The sequence below is a fragment of the Aspergillus sclerotioniger genome (genome assembly GCF_003184525.1).
Source record: "Aspergillus sclerotioniger CBS 115572 chromosome Unknown BO94scaffold_5, whole genome shotgun sequence".
Lineage (NCBI taxonomy): Eukaryota > Fungi > Ascomycota > Eurotiomycetes > Eurotiales > Aspergillaceae > Aspergillus > Aspergillus sclerotioniger.
Window position 1 is genome coordinate 1,029,868 of NW_020290995.1, and position 16,413 is coordinate 1,046,280.

At 53.3% G+C, this 16,413-nt stretch overlaps 8 protein-coding genes across 8 annotated transcripts; 5 read left to right on the plus strand and 3 right to left on the minus strand.

Moving 5' to 3' along the window:
• Positions 1 to 21: 21 nt before the first annotated feature.
• BO94DRAFT_532194 (uncharacterized protein) lies at positions 22 to 615 on the plus strand. Its single transcript, XM_025611073.1, has one exon. The coding sequence runs from the start codon at positions 79 to 81 to the stop codon at positions 370 to 372; it is 294 nt and encodes a 97-aa protein (XP_025471008.1). The 5' UTR covers positions 22 to 78; the 3' UTR covers positions 373 to 615.
• A 1,895-nt stretch (positions 616 to 2,510) lies between these two features.
• Positions 2,511 to 4,823, minus strand: BO94DRAFT_554047 (fungal specific transcription factor domain-containing protein; the record flags this gene model as incomplete). The annotated part of the gene is made up of 1 exon (XM_025613692.1): positions 2,511 to 4,823. The coding sequence occupies one exon, from the start codon at positions 4,821 to 4,823 to the stop codon at positions 2,511 to 2,513; it is 2,313 nt and encodes a 770-aa protein (XP_025471009.1).
• Positions 4,824 to 6,117: 1,294 nt separating this feature from the next.
• Positions 6,118 to 8,233, plus strand: BO94DRAFT_326020 (alpha-mannosyltransferase). The gene has a single exon (XM_025606937.1). The coding sequence runs from the start codon at positions 6,417 to 6,419 to the stop codon at positions 7,890 to 7,892; it is 1,476 nt and encodes a 491-aa protein (XP_025471010.1). The 5' UTR covers positions 6,118 to 6,416; the 3' UTR covers positions 7,893 to 8,233.
• Positions 8,234 to 8,341: 108 nt separating this feature from the next.
• On the minus strand, positions 8,342 to 8,819 carry BO94DRAFT_582636 (uncharacterized protein; the record flags this gene model as incomplete). Its single annotated transcript, XM_025615486.1, has 3 exons — positions 8,342 to 8,443; positions 8,497 to 8,618; positions 8,672 to 8,819. 3 exons carry the CDS (start codon positions 8,817 to 8,819, stop codon positions 8,342 to 8,344), a joined length of 372 nt encoding a protein of 123 aa, XP_025471011.1.
• A 674-nt stretch (positions 8,820 to 9,493) lies between these two features.
• On the plus strand, positions 9,494 to 10,213 carry BO94DRAFT_458519 (uncharacterized protein; the record flags this gene model as incomplete). Its single annotated transcript, XM_025607799.1, has 1 exon — positions 9,494 to 10,213. One exon carries the CDS (start codon positions 9,494 to 9,496, stop codon positions 10,211 to 10,213), a length of 720 nt encoding a protein of 239 aa, XP_025471012.1.
• A 275-nt stretch (positions 10,214 to 10,488) lies between these two features.
• On the plus strand, positions 10,489 to 11,507 carry BO94DRAFT_554051 (protein-transporting protein BCP1; the record flags this gene model as incomplete). Its single annotated transcript, XM_025613693.1, has 3 exons — positions 10,489 to 10,572; positions 10,649 to 10,885; positions 10,947 to 11,507. 3 exons carry the CDS (start codon positions 10,489 to 10,491, stop codon positions 11,505 to 11,507), a joined length of 882 nt encoding a protein of 293 aa, XP_025471013.1.
• Positions 11,508 to 11,587: 80 nt separating this feature from the next.
• BO94DRAFT_532199 (chorismate mutase ARO7) lies at positions 11,588 to 13,043 on the minus strand. The gene is made up of 3 exons (XM_025611074.1): positions 12,628 to 13,043; positions 11,812 to 12,463; positions 11,588 to 11,759 (listed from the first exon to the last, which is right to left on the minus strand). The coding sequence occupies exons 1-3, from the start codon at positions 12,696 to 12,698 to the stop codon at positions 11,682 to 11,684; spliced, it is 801 nt and encodes a 266-aa protein (XP_025471014.1). The 5' UTR covers positions 12,699 to 13,043; the 3' UTR covers positions 11,588 to 11,681.
• A 407-nt stretch (positions 13,044 to 13,450) lies between these two features.
• Positions 13,451 to 15,645, plus strand: mdv1 (WD repeat-containing protein; the record flags this gene model as incomplete). The annotated part of the gene is made up of 5 exons (XM_025613140.1): positions 13,451 to 13,537; positions 13,619 to 14,219; positions 14,274 to 14,468; positions 14,513 to 15,321; positions 15,370 to 15,645. The coding sequence occupies 5 exons, from the start codon at positions 13,451 to 13,453 to the stop codon at positions 15,643 to 15,645; spliced, it is 1,968 nt and encodes a 655-aa protein (XP_025471015.1).
• Between the last annotated feature and the right edge of the window lie 768 nt (positions 15,646 to 16,413).

Below are 16,413 nucleotides of genomic sequence, written 5' to 3' on the forward strand. Positions count from 1 at the left end.
GTACCTTTGTCCCGAAATTATTGAAATATTTGGCGTTTGATCACATTCATTTCCAGACCCATAGCTTAGAATGTTAGAATGCCTCCAGCCTCTATCGCAATGGGACTCTCCAGACCCCCAATAAACAAACCCACATTGATCCCAGCAACAGCCGATAGCAACCCAACTGCAAACACAAGCCATTTCCATCCAAGCGAGACTGACGGGACACGACCTGTCGCTTTGCCTCTGGTCTTTCAGCAACCCCCTGCATATTCTAGCCCTCCCAGCCGCATGCCGATCGCGCGCCCGGAATTTGAGTCTCATTTCCGTGCTTCCAGGATGTCCTTCCTGGCTGACTGGATTGTGCGCCTGACTCAGCCCTTGCCCTGAGCCCTAACCGATTATACTGTAGGTACGGAGTACGGGGTACGGAGACATGTTGGTTGATGCCTTACGGTGTCATTCAATGCATGCTGGAGGGATCATACTAGCCCAAACAACCCGCTGTACATTCCCACATGGTTTGGATCATGGAATTCTCAGCCTATCGTTTGGACCAACCATGGATTCAGATAATACTGCTACGGAGACAACAGATTCTGCAGGTTTCCGCCCGCCAGTCGGATCGTGATGTGCTGTTGTTGGTAGGCAGTCTCTGTACTTTAGATAAGTGTCCGATGTGAACTTAGATACTTAGTCGGTTGGTCTTTACGCTGTAGATATATGACACGAATGATGTCAGTCCAACTTTATATCCTGGATCTATGTCCTTATTGGCAAAGAGTTCTCAAGGGTTCCTGGGTTCTCTTAGTTTACTCACTGTCACCTTCGGCATATGACTTCTCTGCATATCCTTCAAGCACAAGTCCATCACCAGCACGCAGACAATAATACCACACATCCAACCAATCACCGTTTTATATAGACCATATCGGTCGTGCTACAAACACACCTCACCAGTCTACGTCCCTGTCTCATATCTCAAAGTTAAAGAAATACCATATCCATACCTACTCCGTACAACATTCTTACTCGACCTACTTAGCTACACCCACCTACACCGCAATATCAAATCCCTGCCATTGCCTACAGCTTGAAATGCAACCAACCTGATACTACCAAATCAAACAATCCATCAAATATACTTCATTTAACATTAACACTACTCTTAACTCTACCTCCATAGTACCTTATCTTACTAACCCACCCAACCCCAATACAAACTCCCCATAAATACCACTAGAAAAATCACGTATATACCGTAATCCAAACCCCCCCCCCCCGAATGTATCCAATCCATCCAGCATCTACTAAGCACATACCCCAACCCCCCATGTCATCCATCCATCCACCCCCCCTACGGAGTACAGAGTACATCTACCCCTCTTTCCATGCACCATGCATCACCACCTTCTCCTTCTCCTCCTCGCTGACCCCTCCAACTACTAGTACCTACCCGCCAAACCACCTACAACATGTACTTACGCGCCATGTCTACAATCCAATAAATTTAGCGCCAACAACCCAAGCCAGAAAACCAACCCCTCACATATCTACTACCCACAAATAACCACCCCGGAATAGCCGCCGCGGGTGATGAGTATAGCGTTTTCTATCACTATCACATTTTCATCTACGAGGTTGTTACTGGATGGGTACTAGCTCGTTAATATTTCATATGTGAAGAATAATAAATAGAAGTAGAATAGATATCATTTGATTTACCCCTCAGTCACAAGAACATGATCAGTGGTTGAGTTCATCACGTCCGACGATACGCCGTGATGACGAAATACCACACTATACTATACTATACCCCCCCTCTTTTAATTTCTATTCGGACTACTATGGAGCCTGGAGTACATATGGTATGTAAGCGTAGATGTACAAAGTAAGTAAGTCAGTAATTTATCTTGAATATAGAATTATCTTAGGCATTCCCTCACTCACTCACTTCTCTTCCAAAGCCACACACCGACTCTAGGTATCTATCTACAGGCAACCAGTGGACCCAACCCAACCCAACCCAACCAAACCCTGTCGCTAGGTTACCTAGCCCCCACAAATGAGCGCTTGACACGCTGACGGTCCCGAAACCTACATACCTACCTACTTATCTACTATCTACCGTTGGATTATGGGAACGGGTACTTTATTCTAGGCCTGCGATCAATGATTGGGGTTTGGATTGTTTGGGTGGATTCGTTGCTACAGGGATAGGTGGGTTCGATGTATGTCGGTCTGGATTTGGAGCGTTTGGCAGATGGATACCTATCTAGGTTATGGACTACGGAGAATTTTACGCAGTGGATGTACACCTAGGGTAGGGAGTGGGTTTGTGGGTTTCTGGGACGAGATTTTGATCTGTTGGTTTTGACTTGTTAAGGCGATGGTAGTGGGGGCTGCTGGTATTATTATTTTATGCTATGTACATATTTCCTATCATGTCCTATTGTACAATCGTCGTTTGTCGTCATCGACTGCTGGTTTCGCAATCCATGCTGCATCGTATCCCATATGTAGGCATGTCATACAGTCATATATTCGCCCTCTGCTCGTTTGGTTTGCATGGCGTCGTGCCACCGGAATCCCTGCTTCCGCGAAACAGTGGCCGGTGCTGGAGACATAAAAGCCTCATCTGGGAGGGCCCAGCCTCCCGGCGGAACCAATCCAGCCTCGCTAACAGGACCAACGGCTGCGTGCAGACCCGGAGCCAGTGATGTGCCAGGATTCTCTGCCCAGATCCTCTCCAGTAGCTCCAAACACGAGAGGTTATTGAAGAACCCAGAGTCCCTGGATAGGTCTTTACAGCGCTGTCGGATAATGGCGCGGTGGTCCGCAAGCACGCACTCGGACCCCGTGATGAACAGCGGCCACAGTAGATACGCGTCGCATTGGACGGAGAGAATGTGACTCATTGTGCGTTGCACAATGGTCTGGATACGAGGGTGACCGGACGGCAGATCAGGATAGGCGAGTCGCTCACTGTAAAGGATCGCCGCATGACGGAATGACTCAGAGGTGTGGATGACGTCTTTCAGATTGTGAGGCGCGACCGCCGACTGATCCGATGGTGATGATGGTGGCGAGATGTAGGGGTGACTGGTCGTACCGAATGAGGATCCCGATCGCTGGCGGTAGGGAACAAACCTCCAGGACTCCAGCTTCTGTCGGAGCGAATGCCATTCGGCCCAGAATGCCGGTGACAATTGTGATCCATCATGATGACAAGGCGCTGGTGGCAATGGAAACCCACTAGGTCCGTAAGAGGTGCCCGACATGTCCGACGGGCAATATGCCATCGAAGGCGGAAGGGTAGTCGATGGCATCTGAATGTCCGGTGGCGACGTTGTGCGGACCTCTTGGTTCTGACTCAAGAGATTCAAACGACCTAGCTGCGCCACAAATCTGAACAGGCCGGCATCGCATCCCGCCAGATTCTCAAGACCCCATTCGCCATCCGAGACGGCAGTAATGTCCAAGCAAGCGCCACGAAGCTGTACCTCGCGGTCATTGGTGGTGGCCGTCATCGTATCAATCCAAGTAAACATGCGAACAAACCACTTTAGTTCGTCCGACATACAAGGCGAGTTGCACAGTCGGATGGCCAGCAACTTGGTCACCCCGGCAAACTGCGTCTTGAACTGCGCGACTCCGGTATCACAGCCGTGGAATAAGCAGAGGATGAGTAAGGTGGCAAGGACCGAATCGGAGAGCCTCTGGCGCGAGTCCGCCAATTCCCTATTCAGGGCTGTGACTGCCATTCCCCGATGATATTGCTCCTCTAGAGTAGGGCCCCCAGAAACAGGGAGACCGGAGCGATCTTGAAAGGCTTCAACAGTCAAGGCTTGATGGGCCAGGGACGACATGCGCGCTGGCAAAGTCCGCTCCGTTGACCTCGTTCCCCGTTGACGTCGCTGTCGCAAGTTACAGCTGGCTAGTGTTGCGATGGCCTCCTGGAGGGATGTACTCTCCTCCGCCAAGCGAAGGATATATGTCCGGAAAGGGTTGGTCGGACTATCAAAAGCCACGATCATTGGGGCAATGACTTCGGCATAATAGCTGATCAGATACCGCAGGCGTGGTGTACGCCCCACAGAACGCGCCAGAAGCTGCTGAAACAACGATGGCGGCTGAAAAGAAGTCGTCCACGGAGCAATGCCCTCTGGACATACTGCTTCGGTCTGCTCATCAAACACGCTATCCACTTCCTGCTCTAATCTTTGTCCATGCCACGAACACTGCGTCGTTTGCGGTGATTGTACTGGTCTCATCCATGTTTCTGTGCTCTGAGTATTTGAGACAGTCGCTGCAGAATGGCGCTGTGTCAACGACTCCGATCTTCTTGGGCGAGCCAAAAAAGAATCAGTGGGAGAGCACAGCCGGACCTGTGAAGTAGGTGCACTCGTGTTGGAGGCCGTATTTGCTGCACGCCCACTTACAGAACAACGCTGCTTGTCGTGAAGCCGGGACTTTTCTGCGGCTGAATCCGACCCCTGTTTCGATTTGGACCCGGGTCGTGGCCCCGTCACACGATGAGGCTTTGAGGGAGCGACGGCGGGCTGCGCCCCAGTCACGGGGAGAGATAATCCGCGGAGCTTTCCCCGACTGGCAACTCCTACTCCCCACGTCAACGCCGTCTTGTATCCTGCGCAACTGCGGCCGCTATCCAAGCACTGAGAGCAATACGGGCGTCGCCGGTCGCATGGGGTACCCTGTCGGGCGCAAGAAAAGCAATCATCTGCGGCTTGACTCACGACCGTCCTCTTGCGCCTTTTCCGGGGAGCTGCGGCGGAGACCGGCGGGGTTTTGCGGATGCGATTCTTCGAAGGAGGCTCCATCGTCGGATCCGAAGCAACGGTCGGCCAACTCACGGGGTGCAGGTACCAGCTGGCCCAAGCAAGCGATGTGGAGATGACCCGGATGCGGGGTCCCGGAAGTGGTGCGACAGGCAGCAGTAGATAGCAGGCTAGCAGGGCCAGGGGAGGGATGGATGATACGCAGGAGCGTCGTTGAGGTGGACTAAGGTCGGGATGGACAGGTATGGAAAAAGCAAGGAAGAGGGCTAACGCCAGAGAGGGGGACACGACACGCTTACAGTCGTTTATAATCAAATCACATTGGGGATCGATTTAGTTCGCGCAGGACCTGGGCAGCGGACTCGAGATGATGATAAGCGACGATCGTTGCGGCATCATCCGCCGTTAAGTGAGCACCACCGGAGATTAGGCCAGCATAAACTCCTTAGCGTGGGCGTAGTTCCAGGCTCAACAGCCAACCGGCGAGTGGCGAATGTTCCAGCCCGCATTTTGGAGGCTTCTGACTTGACGACGGGGGAGGGTCGGCGAAATCGAGCCACCGTTTCAGATGGGGCAGAGCGTGGTACTGTGTAGAGTAGCCGAGTGCCCAGTGGCCCGGTTAGTCATGGTTAATGTACGGGGCTGGAGCAAGTACTCAGAGAAGTTGAGAACTATCTACTACTAGATAGGTAAGATACAAGAATCTGGAAGACTGAAAGAAAGTCTCTCGAAAGTCGAAACGAACAAGAGGCTCTCCGCTAAGGCTGAAAACGGACTAGCGGCTCTTCCCCAGCAGGAAGTCGAGCGCGACTCAGTCGATTGTCCATCCTCATCAGTTCTCTCCCATCCTTTCCCCTCCCAGACGATCCAGACCCTCTCTTGACTTCTTAAGGTTTGGGTTGAATGAACTACTACTCGGATCCACTGACTACTTCCACTCCCTTCCCACTTTCCAGTCTGTCGGTTCGGTGGAACTGCCCTTCTCCGCGGATGGACCACATACAATCTGCACCTCTCCTTTTCCCCTGACCTGCTCATGTTCCGATCTCGGTGACCCCATATGGGCTGGAGCGATCGTGGTCGGGGTATTTCCGCTCAGGAGCATGGAGAATCAATATCCTGCAGTTGCACGATTGCCGGCTGGTGAAGATCGATATGGAGCCACGGCATAAGTGATTATGCGCGATGATGCCGCGCGTTATTTATAGCGGCGGGCAACGTAAGTCCTCGTTCTGCCACCGCCTTCTGGAAAAAGCATCCACGGCGTTTATCGCCTCCCATCGCTGCCTGCCAGCTGGACAACATTGAACAAGTCTCGATGGATGATGGGAAGTCGCATGGCTAAACCAGCCTGGTATCTTAGCATCTCCAATTAGTCCAAGTTCAGCTGTGTTGTTCGTGTCCATCTCGGTCGCTGCGGCTCCTCCGCCCTTCGCATCTGCCGTGAACCAGATCCCCTCCCGCTCCGATTTAGCCTGTCATGTTGATGTATTCCTGAGAGCATCCATCTCTGAACCTTGACTCGCCTTGACGGTCCGACTTCCGACGTCCACTCCATAATAAAGAGCCGGTGGATTTGTCTAGAATTTGATACCGCCATAGCTTCCAGCTAAGCTGCCCCCGCAGCACTCAGTCATGCCGATTCTTCGCCCAGGTCGGCTGAGAACAATCCTCTCGGCAACCGGTGCGCTACTACTCATCTGCACTGTGTATGTGTATTGGGCGCCACCTCCGGCCTCAGTAGTTCCCAGTACCGCCTTCGAGGTCCCCCTTACAGAACGCCAGAATGCCTTTTGGAAAGTCTTGAACCCGATCCTGCAGGCGCACGCACCGAACAGCCCTACTCCCAAGCGCTTGGCTGATGTGAGCGCTGTCGGCTTTAATGCCACCACGACCGACCTTCGGCCCGATTTGACTACAATCAGTGATGGGGATCTACAGGCGATGGAAGAGGCGCATGCGACTTATGTGAAGGAGTGTCGCAATTCAGCACGCCTGCGACCAGTGCACACCCCTGGCACGCGGGGTATAGTGTCGACGGCGGGGGCCTCCTATTTCCCGGTATTCTTGTCATCCTTACGGATGCTCCGGCGACTGGGAGCAACATTACCAGTGGAGGTATATATGAAGGACAAGAGTGAATACGAGAAACATATCTGCGATGATATCCTGCCTGGTCTGGGGGCACGCTGCCTTGTTCTTTCGGACGTCGTCGGCAAGGGCGCGATTGAGCACTACCAACTCAAGATCTTTGCCGTCCTGTTTTCCTCGTTCGAGGAGGTAATTTGGATGGATGCGGACTGCTTCCCGCTATATAAGCCTGAAATCCTGCTCGAGTCGGAACCGTTTACATCCAAGGGGTTAGTCACTTGGCCGGACTTTTGGATCTCCTCGGCGTCTCCGCTCTATTTCAACATCTCCCAGCAGGAAATGCCGGCTTTGTCGGAGCGCGCATCGTCGGAAGCGGGCGTCTTCCTGGTGAATAAAAGGACTCACCAGCTGACGTTGCTCCTCGCTGCATACTACAATTACTATGGTCCGTCGCACTATTTCCGGCTGTTGTCGCAGGGGGCCCCGGGAGAGGGCGATAAGGAAACCTTTCTTCATGCCGCAACCGCTGTTGGCGAGCCTTTTTACGCCGTCAGTGAGCGGGTTCAGGCGGTCGGTCACACCAAACCGGGTGGGATTGCGGGCTCAGCGATGGTCCAGACCGACCCAGCCGAGGACTTTGCATTGACCAGTGCGGGGAAATGGCGCGTGCAAGATCCTTCGGTGGCCAAGGCTCCTCGTGCTTTCTTCATTCACGCCAACTACCCCAAGTTCAATCCGGGCGACAAGGTTTTTGGCATGAAGTGGGAGACTACGCCGACGCTCCGGCCCGACGGCACGGATGGACGGGCGTGGCTGGTAGCCGAGTCTACCGTCAAGCGGTTTGGATACGATGTTGAGAAGGCCTACTGGGAGGAGATTAAGAACGTCAGCTGCGACCCTGCAATCAGCTTTCGGACGTGGGAGAGAAAGGATGAGATCTGTGAGCGGGTGCAGAGCTACTGGACGAACGTCTTTGCAGAGCCACATGATGACGATCCTGCATTTACCGACGACAGTTGAAGTTCTCCATGGGTGATGGAGCAGAGTCATGAAGATTATCATGGGTGTGACTCCATGCTGTTTATGATTGACACGGTTGCTTGCAGCTGTACTGTATATACCTCTTGTGTTTCTGATCATATGCTTATTATTACCCTGTATTTTTATAGACGCCTCATGGCATGTTGGCATAACACATCACTGTGTTCCAGTTTGATCATTGTTCTCACTGCGCGTATCACTAACAATCAACCTAATACTGCAACTGACAACATGTTTCCGAGTACCAGCCATATACGCGCCACCCACAGTTAGTTATGAGCGGTGCAGTGTTTGTTTACTTTCAAGTCCGAAGGATGAAGATAAGGTGGAAATTGTTGATTGAATAGTTATATATAACCGCCCCAGGCGTCAATCATGGTGTCATGAACAGGACATATTACTTTTCATATAGACCATCGTTACATCGTTTATTTCTTGATACCCTTCTCCCGGAGGCGCTGCTCATCCTCTGCCTGCAGGTCGGCATCGATCTTGGCTCCTTTAGAGGGTTCGTTGCCGTGCACCTTGGCCTGCGGACAGTTAGTCTTGATCCGAAATCTCGGGAATGGGAACCACAACATACCGGCTTAGTAGGATCCTGCTTGCTGAGCTCAGCCTCGGGGTTCTTGACGAAGTTGTGGTGGTGGTCGCTCTCAGGCTTCCGTTCTTGGGAGGCAAGCTTGTTGCCGATGGAGCGTTCGTCCTCTGCTCTTGTTAGACCATCCATCCATTTGCTGCACAAAAGAGAGGAAACATACTCGAATCGAGGTTCTTGTGGCTGTTCTTCTGACCCTCTGCGTAGCGGTTCTGCTCGTTGATGACGGACTGGGGCACGTTGCGCTGGTCACCGGCCTCATAGATGGCACGGCTGCCGACACTGGATTGACCCGAACCGGAGGTGGACATTGTGTAGAATTGATTGATGGAGAGAAATTGGTGTGTAGTTGGTGAAATATAGAGAGGATTGAGATGAACTGAAAGATGAGTCTGAGTTGAGAGACAATGTCGTGAAGAAGGGCCGGATTTATAGAGGCCGGATGTGGCAGTTGGCAGTTGTGATGTCATCGGCCAGTCTCTGAGATCATAACTGGTGGGTCATCCCCTCCAACCTACGAAATGCCTTCACCTTGTCTGTCCCTTGGCTGGAACACCATCGTCGCTCTCGGAACCCTTCTCTCGATGATGTAGTTGGTGGTCCGGTGTTGCAATGATCTGGTCGAGGTGGTGGTTGTGGTGGTGCAGGCAGAGGTACCTGAGTCGGTCAAGAGCCACTTACATAAACCGATATCGGCTGGAAATCCATCTCCGTGAAGGCTAATGCGCGTAAACACTAAACAGAGGCACACAAATCCTGTCTTAATGCCTATCTACCAGGGTGCACAATGTCCCGCAACCTTTCTCGTCTGGCACGTAGACTACAAGTGACCCGACGGTCGCCCGGCCCCCCCTCCGTCTGCATTGCTCCCCCGCTTCGACCCTCCCCTCTCCGACCATCTATCCATCCAGCATATGCTCCCCTTCCTCCCAATCTTTCCTCTCGAAGCCTCACCACCATCACCACACCCAACACACCTACCAAAATGACCACCACCACCATTGAACCCCACTACGACCAACTCTTCCGCGACCTGGAACACCAATTCCAAACCACTACCCTCCCCGCCGACAAATGGTACATCCTGGCGATCGCAACCCTCGTTGCCGGACCGGACCCCGAACGCGCCGACCAACTATACCTCTACCTAACCTCTCAGCCCGCCTACAGTACCCCGGAAACCCGCCAAGCCCTCTCACGCCGTCTACGCGAAGCGCTCTTCAAATCCGTCATCATCGTGGGAGTCTGCAAACCCATCGAAGCCATCCTGGCCATTAGCAAGTTCGAATCCCCCGAAGACAAAGACTACACGTTCACGCGAGAGAACTGGCAATGCGACGAGGCGAACCATGACCGAGGCACCGCATGGATGGAGAAACTCTACGCACGGAATACCTCCAACACGTTGGATTTGTTTGCAGCGCATAGGGACTTTGCCTGGTTGTCGAAGGAAATCACCTACGGGTTGTTTTTGAGTGATAGGGGGGTCTTGGATGATTTGGATACGCAGCTTGTGGTGTTGCCGGCGATTATGAGTCAGAATTTGAAGAATGAGACTCATTGGCATATTAGGGGCACTAGACGGTTGGGTGTGAGTAAGGAGGATGTTAAGGTGTTGTGGGATGCGGTGCAGCGTGTCGCGGGGTTTAATGGGACCAGGTTGGATAAGGTGCCTACTGTGGATGAGGTGGAGTATGATGTTTGATTTTGGTGGTGTGGTGGTGGTGTGGTGGTGTGGTGTGTATGAAGTATATAGATCATAGGTCTGTATAAAAGTAACTCTACGGAGTAGATAGATAGTATGGATGGTGGCAGAATCCCATGTTATCCGATAAGCTATCGATAAATCAAAAGCGGTTAGCGGAGCGCAACAACTTTTGTCGTCTTCTTCCCGACTCTCCTCTGCGAACGGATCCGCTCCAGCTACCAGCACCTCCCTCCCCAGCCAACCGCTCCTCTACAGTGCCACAAACAGCCACAATGGTCAAGCGCAAGGAACTCAAAGACAACGATGTCGAGATGTCGGGGACCGATCCCCGCGTCGACGGCGACGACTCCGACGAGGCATGCCCCTCCTCCTCCCTCTACACCCATACCACAATCACAATCACAACCCACTAACACAATCCTCATCCTACAGGAAATGGACATGGTCAACGTCGACTTCGAATGGTTCGACCCCCAACCCAACGTCGACTTCCACGGCCTCAAGAACCTCCTCCGCCAACTCTTCGACACGGACGCCCAAATCTTCGACATGTCCGCCCTAGCCGATCTGATCCTCTCGCAGCCTCTTCTCGGCTCGACTGTGAAAGTCGACGGAATGGAATCAGACCCTTATGCATTCCTAACCGTCCTTAACCTCCAAGAACACAAGGTATCATCCCACCCCCACCCCCTCCCCCCCCAAACCCAACCACTAACGAATAAAAACCCAGGACAAACCCGTAATCAAAGACCTAATGACCTACCTGCACCGCAAAGCCAGCACCAACTCCTCCCTCAGTCCACTCGCAACCCTCCTCTCCCAAACCCCCATCCCACCCATCGGTCTAATCCTCACCGAACGCCTAATCAACATGCCCGCTGAAGTCGTCCCCCCGATGTACACGATGCTTCAAGAGGAAATCGCCTGGGCGATTAAGGATAACGAGCCGTACAATTTCACTCATTATTTGATTGTTTCGAAGACGTATGAGGAGGTGGAGTCGAAGTTGGATGCTGAGGAGTCTCGGCCGCAGAAGAAGAAGAAGAAGGCTGCTGCTGCTGCCGGGGCGGAGAGGTTCTTTTTTCATCCCGAGGATGAAGTGTTGGAGAAACATGCTGTTTGTGTGGGGAGTGTGGAGTATACGCATAAGGCGGATGAGGGGTTGTCGGATTCGAAGCGCGCGTTTCAGGAACTGGGGATTAGGACGAAGGGGAGTTTGATTTTGATGGAGGCCGGGAGGTTGGAGGGGGCGGTTAGGGATATGGCGGAGTATATTCGGGGGTCGGCATGATTTTGGAATTGGGTAGATAGAGGGAGGGGATTACGACGTTATTGTTTTACTTTTGTTATAGACTTGAAAAGTTCATGTTTGTTGTCTATTATCAATCTCATGACTATACTATGACTAACTCTATGGATGTTCATCACGGCGTCGCATGTGCTCCGTATGGAGATGGCAGCGCGATTACTCCCATTGAGTGCCCTTCAGTCGCTGCATCAGGTAATCCACCTCGACGACCTTGGTGAGAGGGATGACATATTCCTACACTCATTAGCATCCACCACACATAAATGTACGCACAGGGATAGCTCACCTTGTACATAGCCACCACGGCTTCAACATTGATCTTGGGCTCATTTTCCGACTGGAACCCAGGATCGGTACCATAAGTCTTAGCCTTCAGCGCCAACCGCTCCAGCACCTTCTGCTCGACCTTACTATCCGTAATGGCTGCATCAATGCCAGCGCGATCATTCTCCTTGATCATCTTCACAAACCGTTCCGGTTCCTTCTGGAACTTGGCCTCCGCGACGAACTTCCCGAAATGAATTCTCCTGGACAGCGCCTGCAAGCAGCTGACATCGCACGTCGCCGCAGAGCCATAGTTTTCCTGCGCTTCGCCGCGATCCTCGCGACCAAACTGCGCACACACAGCGGGAAGAATGTCCTCGATGTAGCGCTGTTTCAGGATGCCGTTGACGTTGACGTCGTTGTCGTGCAGGATCTTGGGGTATTCGATCGGGGACAGAATGGGCTCTTCCAGGGCGTCAGGGAAGAAGGGGTATTCGTCGGGGGATTGGTAGCGACGGACGCGCGATTCAAGCCGTTCTTGTTCGCGGAGGAAGTAGTCAAGCAGGCTGAGGGAGGTGCCGGGGATTTTTACCCCGCCTGGAGTGTAGATGGGCTTGTTGAGGGGGAATTGCACGCGTTCAATGAGGTGGAAGGTGATGGTGTCTTCAAGACGACTGATGGGGAAGATTAGCTACATGATTGGTGTGGTAATGTGGTGATGCCGGTTGGGAGCTTGGAGGAGGGGGAGGATTGCGGGGTTGACGCAGGGATGAGGATGATGATAGCAGGTCGACCGATCTCCGCCGATCTGATCAAGCTAAATTACTGAGGAACTTACATCAGCTGGAACCGGATGTTGGCCAGGTCCAGCGCCTTGGAGGCATCCGAGAGATCAATGGCTGTGTCCATGGTGAAAGGAATGGTTCTGGTGGGAAATCGAGGCTGACTTGCAGAGGCCGAAGAAGTTCAATAGATGGAGGGTCTGGCAAAGCGAGATGAAAATCCTCCGCTTTCGGGGCGATCTGAGAGCACCTTATGTAGGCTGGGCCAGCGCTAACGTGCAGATCGGCGCAATTGCGATTTCTTTCAATGCGGACTGGCTTGTGGCTGAGAGAGACAAAAAATCTCACGAGAGATGGAGTAATCGAGGCCGCAATCAGCGAGGGTCTGCAGCTGTGCAAGGAATGCCTGGTGGTGGTGGTGGTGGTCGTGGTGATTCATGATGCTGGCTGCCCCGAGGTAACATTACCGTCTGGTACCGACCAGCGGCGGGTTCCGTGGCTGGTGATGCTGTCATGTGCAGACGGGGATGCATCAGCTGGAAAAGCTGGCGAGGCTGGAGGCAAGCACAGAAACGTTGGATATTTAAATCGTTGAACTGGGGGAAAAGGGCATTATCCCCAAGGAATTCCTCTGACTTCGTGTAAGACTGACTGCTGGGGCCAGAGGGAAGCCGTGCGCAGGCGCAGCCAGTAAAATACCGCCGAAACACGGTAATTCATCGCGTGCAATTCCATCCGCCATTCTTTTTCCATCCCAGCCTGAAGCCGACCAACTGCCGACGAGCACGACAGCTCCTCTCTCCGCCATCCTTGTCCCCTCGCTGTTAATTCCCGGATGGGAGTTTGTGCCTAGCTCACTCTTCGCTCCCCGTCGGTGTCATGGACAGACACCGCCGCCGTGATGAGTCTCCCTCCGGTCTATCAGATATTGTCGAGCCGGACGGGCTCTTAGGGACCGGCATCACGGTATGCTCTTGCCGCCTCGACACCTGCCTGTGGGCGCTCTCGCCTGCCTAAATATCTTCCGCTGACCCCCTTTTCCTTCAGTCTCGTCATCTTGAGGCCTTCGGGCGGAAAGTCACATCGACTGCTGGCCATTTGATGGGACCGGCCCCCGATTCCTCCAGCGGCGGCCACTATCACAGTGCCATGGTCGACATCCAGCGCGAACTACGCCATCCTACCACCCAGCGCAAAGTCTTCTCCCTCACCCAGACCACCCCGACCGATCTGGTCCGCTCCAAGCTCTCCACCACCGAAATCCAGTCCCGGGCCATCTCCTCCCTTCCCGACGACCTTCTCGCCAACATCCCCGACGATTCCAGTTCATATTCACTCTTCCAGGGGTTCCAGGCCTCCCAAGATGACATCGAGTATCGACGCGCCCACCGCCGGCGCTCCTCCAAGAGCAAAAAGCTATTGAAGGATGGGGAGACAGGCGGCGCCCTACCTTCCGCCCCGTCGGACCTGAAGAAGGAACGTGATCTGTTGAGCCGTCGCATGGAACTGATGGGCGTTCGCAAGAATATGTGTAGTTCGGAAATACACGACATAGACAACAAGATTGCCAATCTTCACAATATGCGCAAGATTGTGCTAGACCGGCTGGCGGGCCTTGAGATGGAGGAGGCGGAGCTGGAACATGAACGTGGGTGACCTGGACATACAATACACCAGACATATGGCTCTAATACGGACGCAGTGACCCAGGTAGAGAACAAGTTGGAGGATCTACAAGAAGAAGAGCCTGAGGTGGCGCCTCCGGCCACTCCAAAGTCATCGGAGGCAAACGACGATTCCGTTGCCTCAGAAGATCCAGCTATGGGTACATCGTTCATGTCCGAATCCATTTACCAAAAGATTCCCTCGCCGAAGAGCGTGAAGCAGCGATCTATAAGTATGCATCACACCCCAGTCTAAAGACGAGTACTGACGGTTCAGGGAAACGATCTATGCCGGTTCTGCACGAGCACTTCGCCCCTGGTTCTGAGATCAAGGAGATGCACGCGCATTCCGACATCGTCACTGCCATTGACTTCGACTATCCATTTGGCACCATGATTAGTGCCGCCCTGGACGATACGGTGCGGGTGTGGGATCTCAACGTCGGCCGCTGTATGGGCTTTTTGGAGGGACACAATGCATCTGTCCGCTGTTTGCAAATTGAGGACAACATTGTCGCCACAGGATCTATGGACGCCTCCGTCAAGCTTTGGGATCTGAGCCGTGCCCGGACCACGGCTCGTGACAACCGTATCACCCGGCGCGATGACGACGATGATTCCGCGCACGCCGATGACGCCTCGATGGCGTCTCATTCTACTACTCTGGAGGACTGCTTCACATACTCACTGGATGCGCATGTCGACGAAGTCACCGCGCTCCACTTCAAAGGGGACACCCTAATCTCTGGATCTGCCGACAAGACGTTGCGACAGTGGGATCTGGTCAAAGGACGCTGCGTGCAGACGCTGGATGTCCTGTGGGCAGCAGCGCAGGCGTCGACGCTGGGAGGAGACACAGCATGGCGCCCATCCGGACGCCTGCCGGACGCTTCGGCAGACTTTGTCGGGGCGATTCAGTGCTTCGATGCAGCTCTGGCATGTGGTACGGCGGATGGTATGGTGCGCCTGTGGGATCTCCGCAGCGGCCAAGTCCACCGCAGCCTAGTCGGACATACCGGGCCCATTACGTGCCTACAGTTTGACGATGTACACTTGGTGACGGGAAGTCAGGACCGTAGTATCAGAGTAAGTCACCGTTCATGGTCCCACGGACGTTCGAGCTAATGTAATCAGATATGGGATCTCCGAACCGGATCTATCTTCGATGCATACGCTTACGACAAACCCATCACCAGCATGATGTTTGACACCAAGCGCATTGTCGCGGCAGCCGGCGAGAGCGTTGTCAAGGTATACGACAAGGCGGACGGCAACCACTGGGACTGTGGTGCCGGAGTTGGCGTCGACGAAACCGGGCCGATGCCGGCCACTGTCGAGCGTGTCCGCCTCAAGGACGGCTTCCTCGTCGAGGGCCGCAAGGACGGTATCGTTGCGGCATGGACTTGTTGAATGATGCTATATGACCTGCAAGACCCGCCACGTACATGCTGGCACCATATTTTGTATTTGTGACTGCTTGACTGCCTCAGCGACTGTATATTATTCTTACTCTGGCAATATAGAAGGATGGGCGTCCTGGGAGGGCAGCCGTGTAAATGAAGCTTTCTTTGTTTAGATGAAACGGTGCATAAAAATAGCGGCGGCATAAAGAAATGGCTGGGCTGCGTGGTATCGTGACCGGCGGCGATGACAAAGAAATGGTAATCAGGTGAATGCAGAATTCCAGTAGCACAAGAACTGTCCTCATCTGTTGGGAGGAATCAATGACTGCTGCCCCGTACTATAGTCCGTAATGTCTGTAATGATCCATTGAATGGCGGAGGTCGGAGAGCCGCCTTACCGCATCGGGTCTGAAAGTATTGCGGCAGGTAACAGAGTGTACGAATGTTACCGGCCGGCATCCTCCCCCATCCATCCTCCATCATCCAGCTCGCATTGTCCTTTGCTTCAGTATTCTCTCCCTTCACCCTATCACACCTCAAAAACACCCGCGCACCACGCGCGTTTCATATGCGCAACCCAATATATTGCAAAACTCAAGAGCTTGACCTATCTATCGCCCTCGCGACGACGTGGATCGGCATTCCGCCCGCGTCTTCTCGCGCCGTGTCTCCTCGCGCATGAAGTCGACGGCCATCCGGGATTGTCACCGTAAGTTGATACCTGTTTTACCCAACTTGCCTTGAATCTTTGGGTCATTGAAGTTGCCCAATTGTC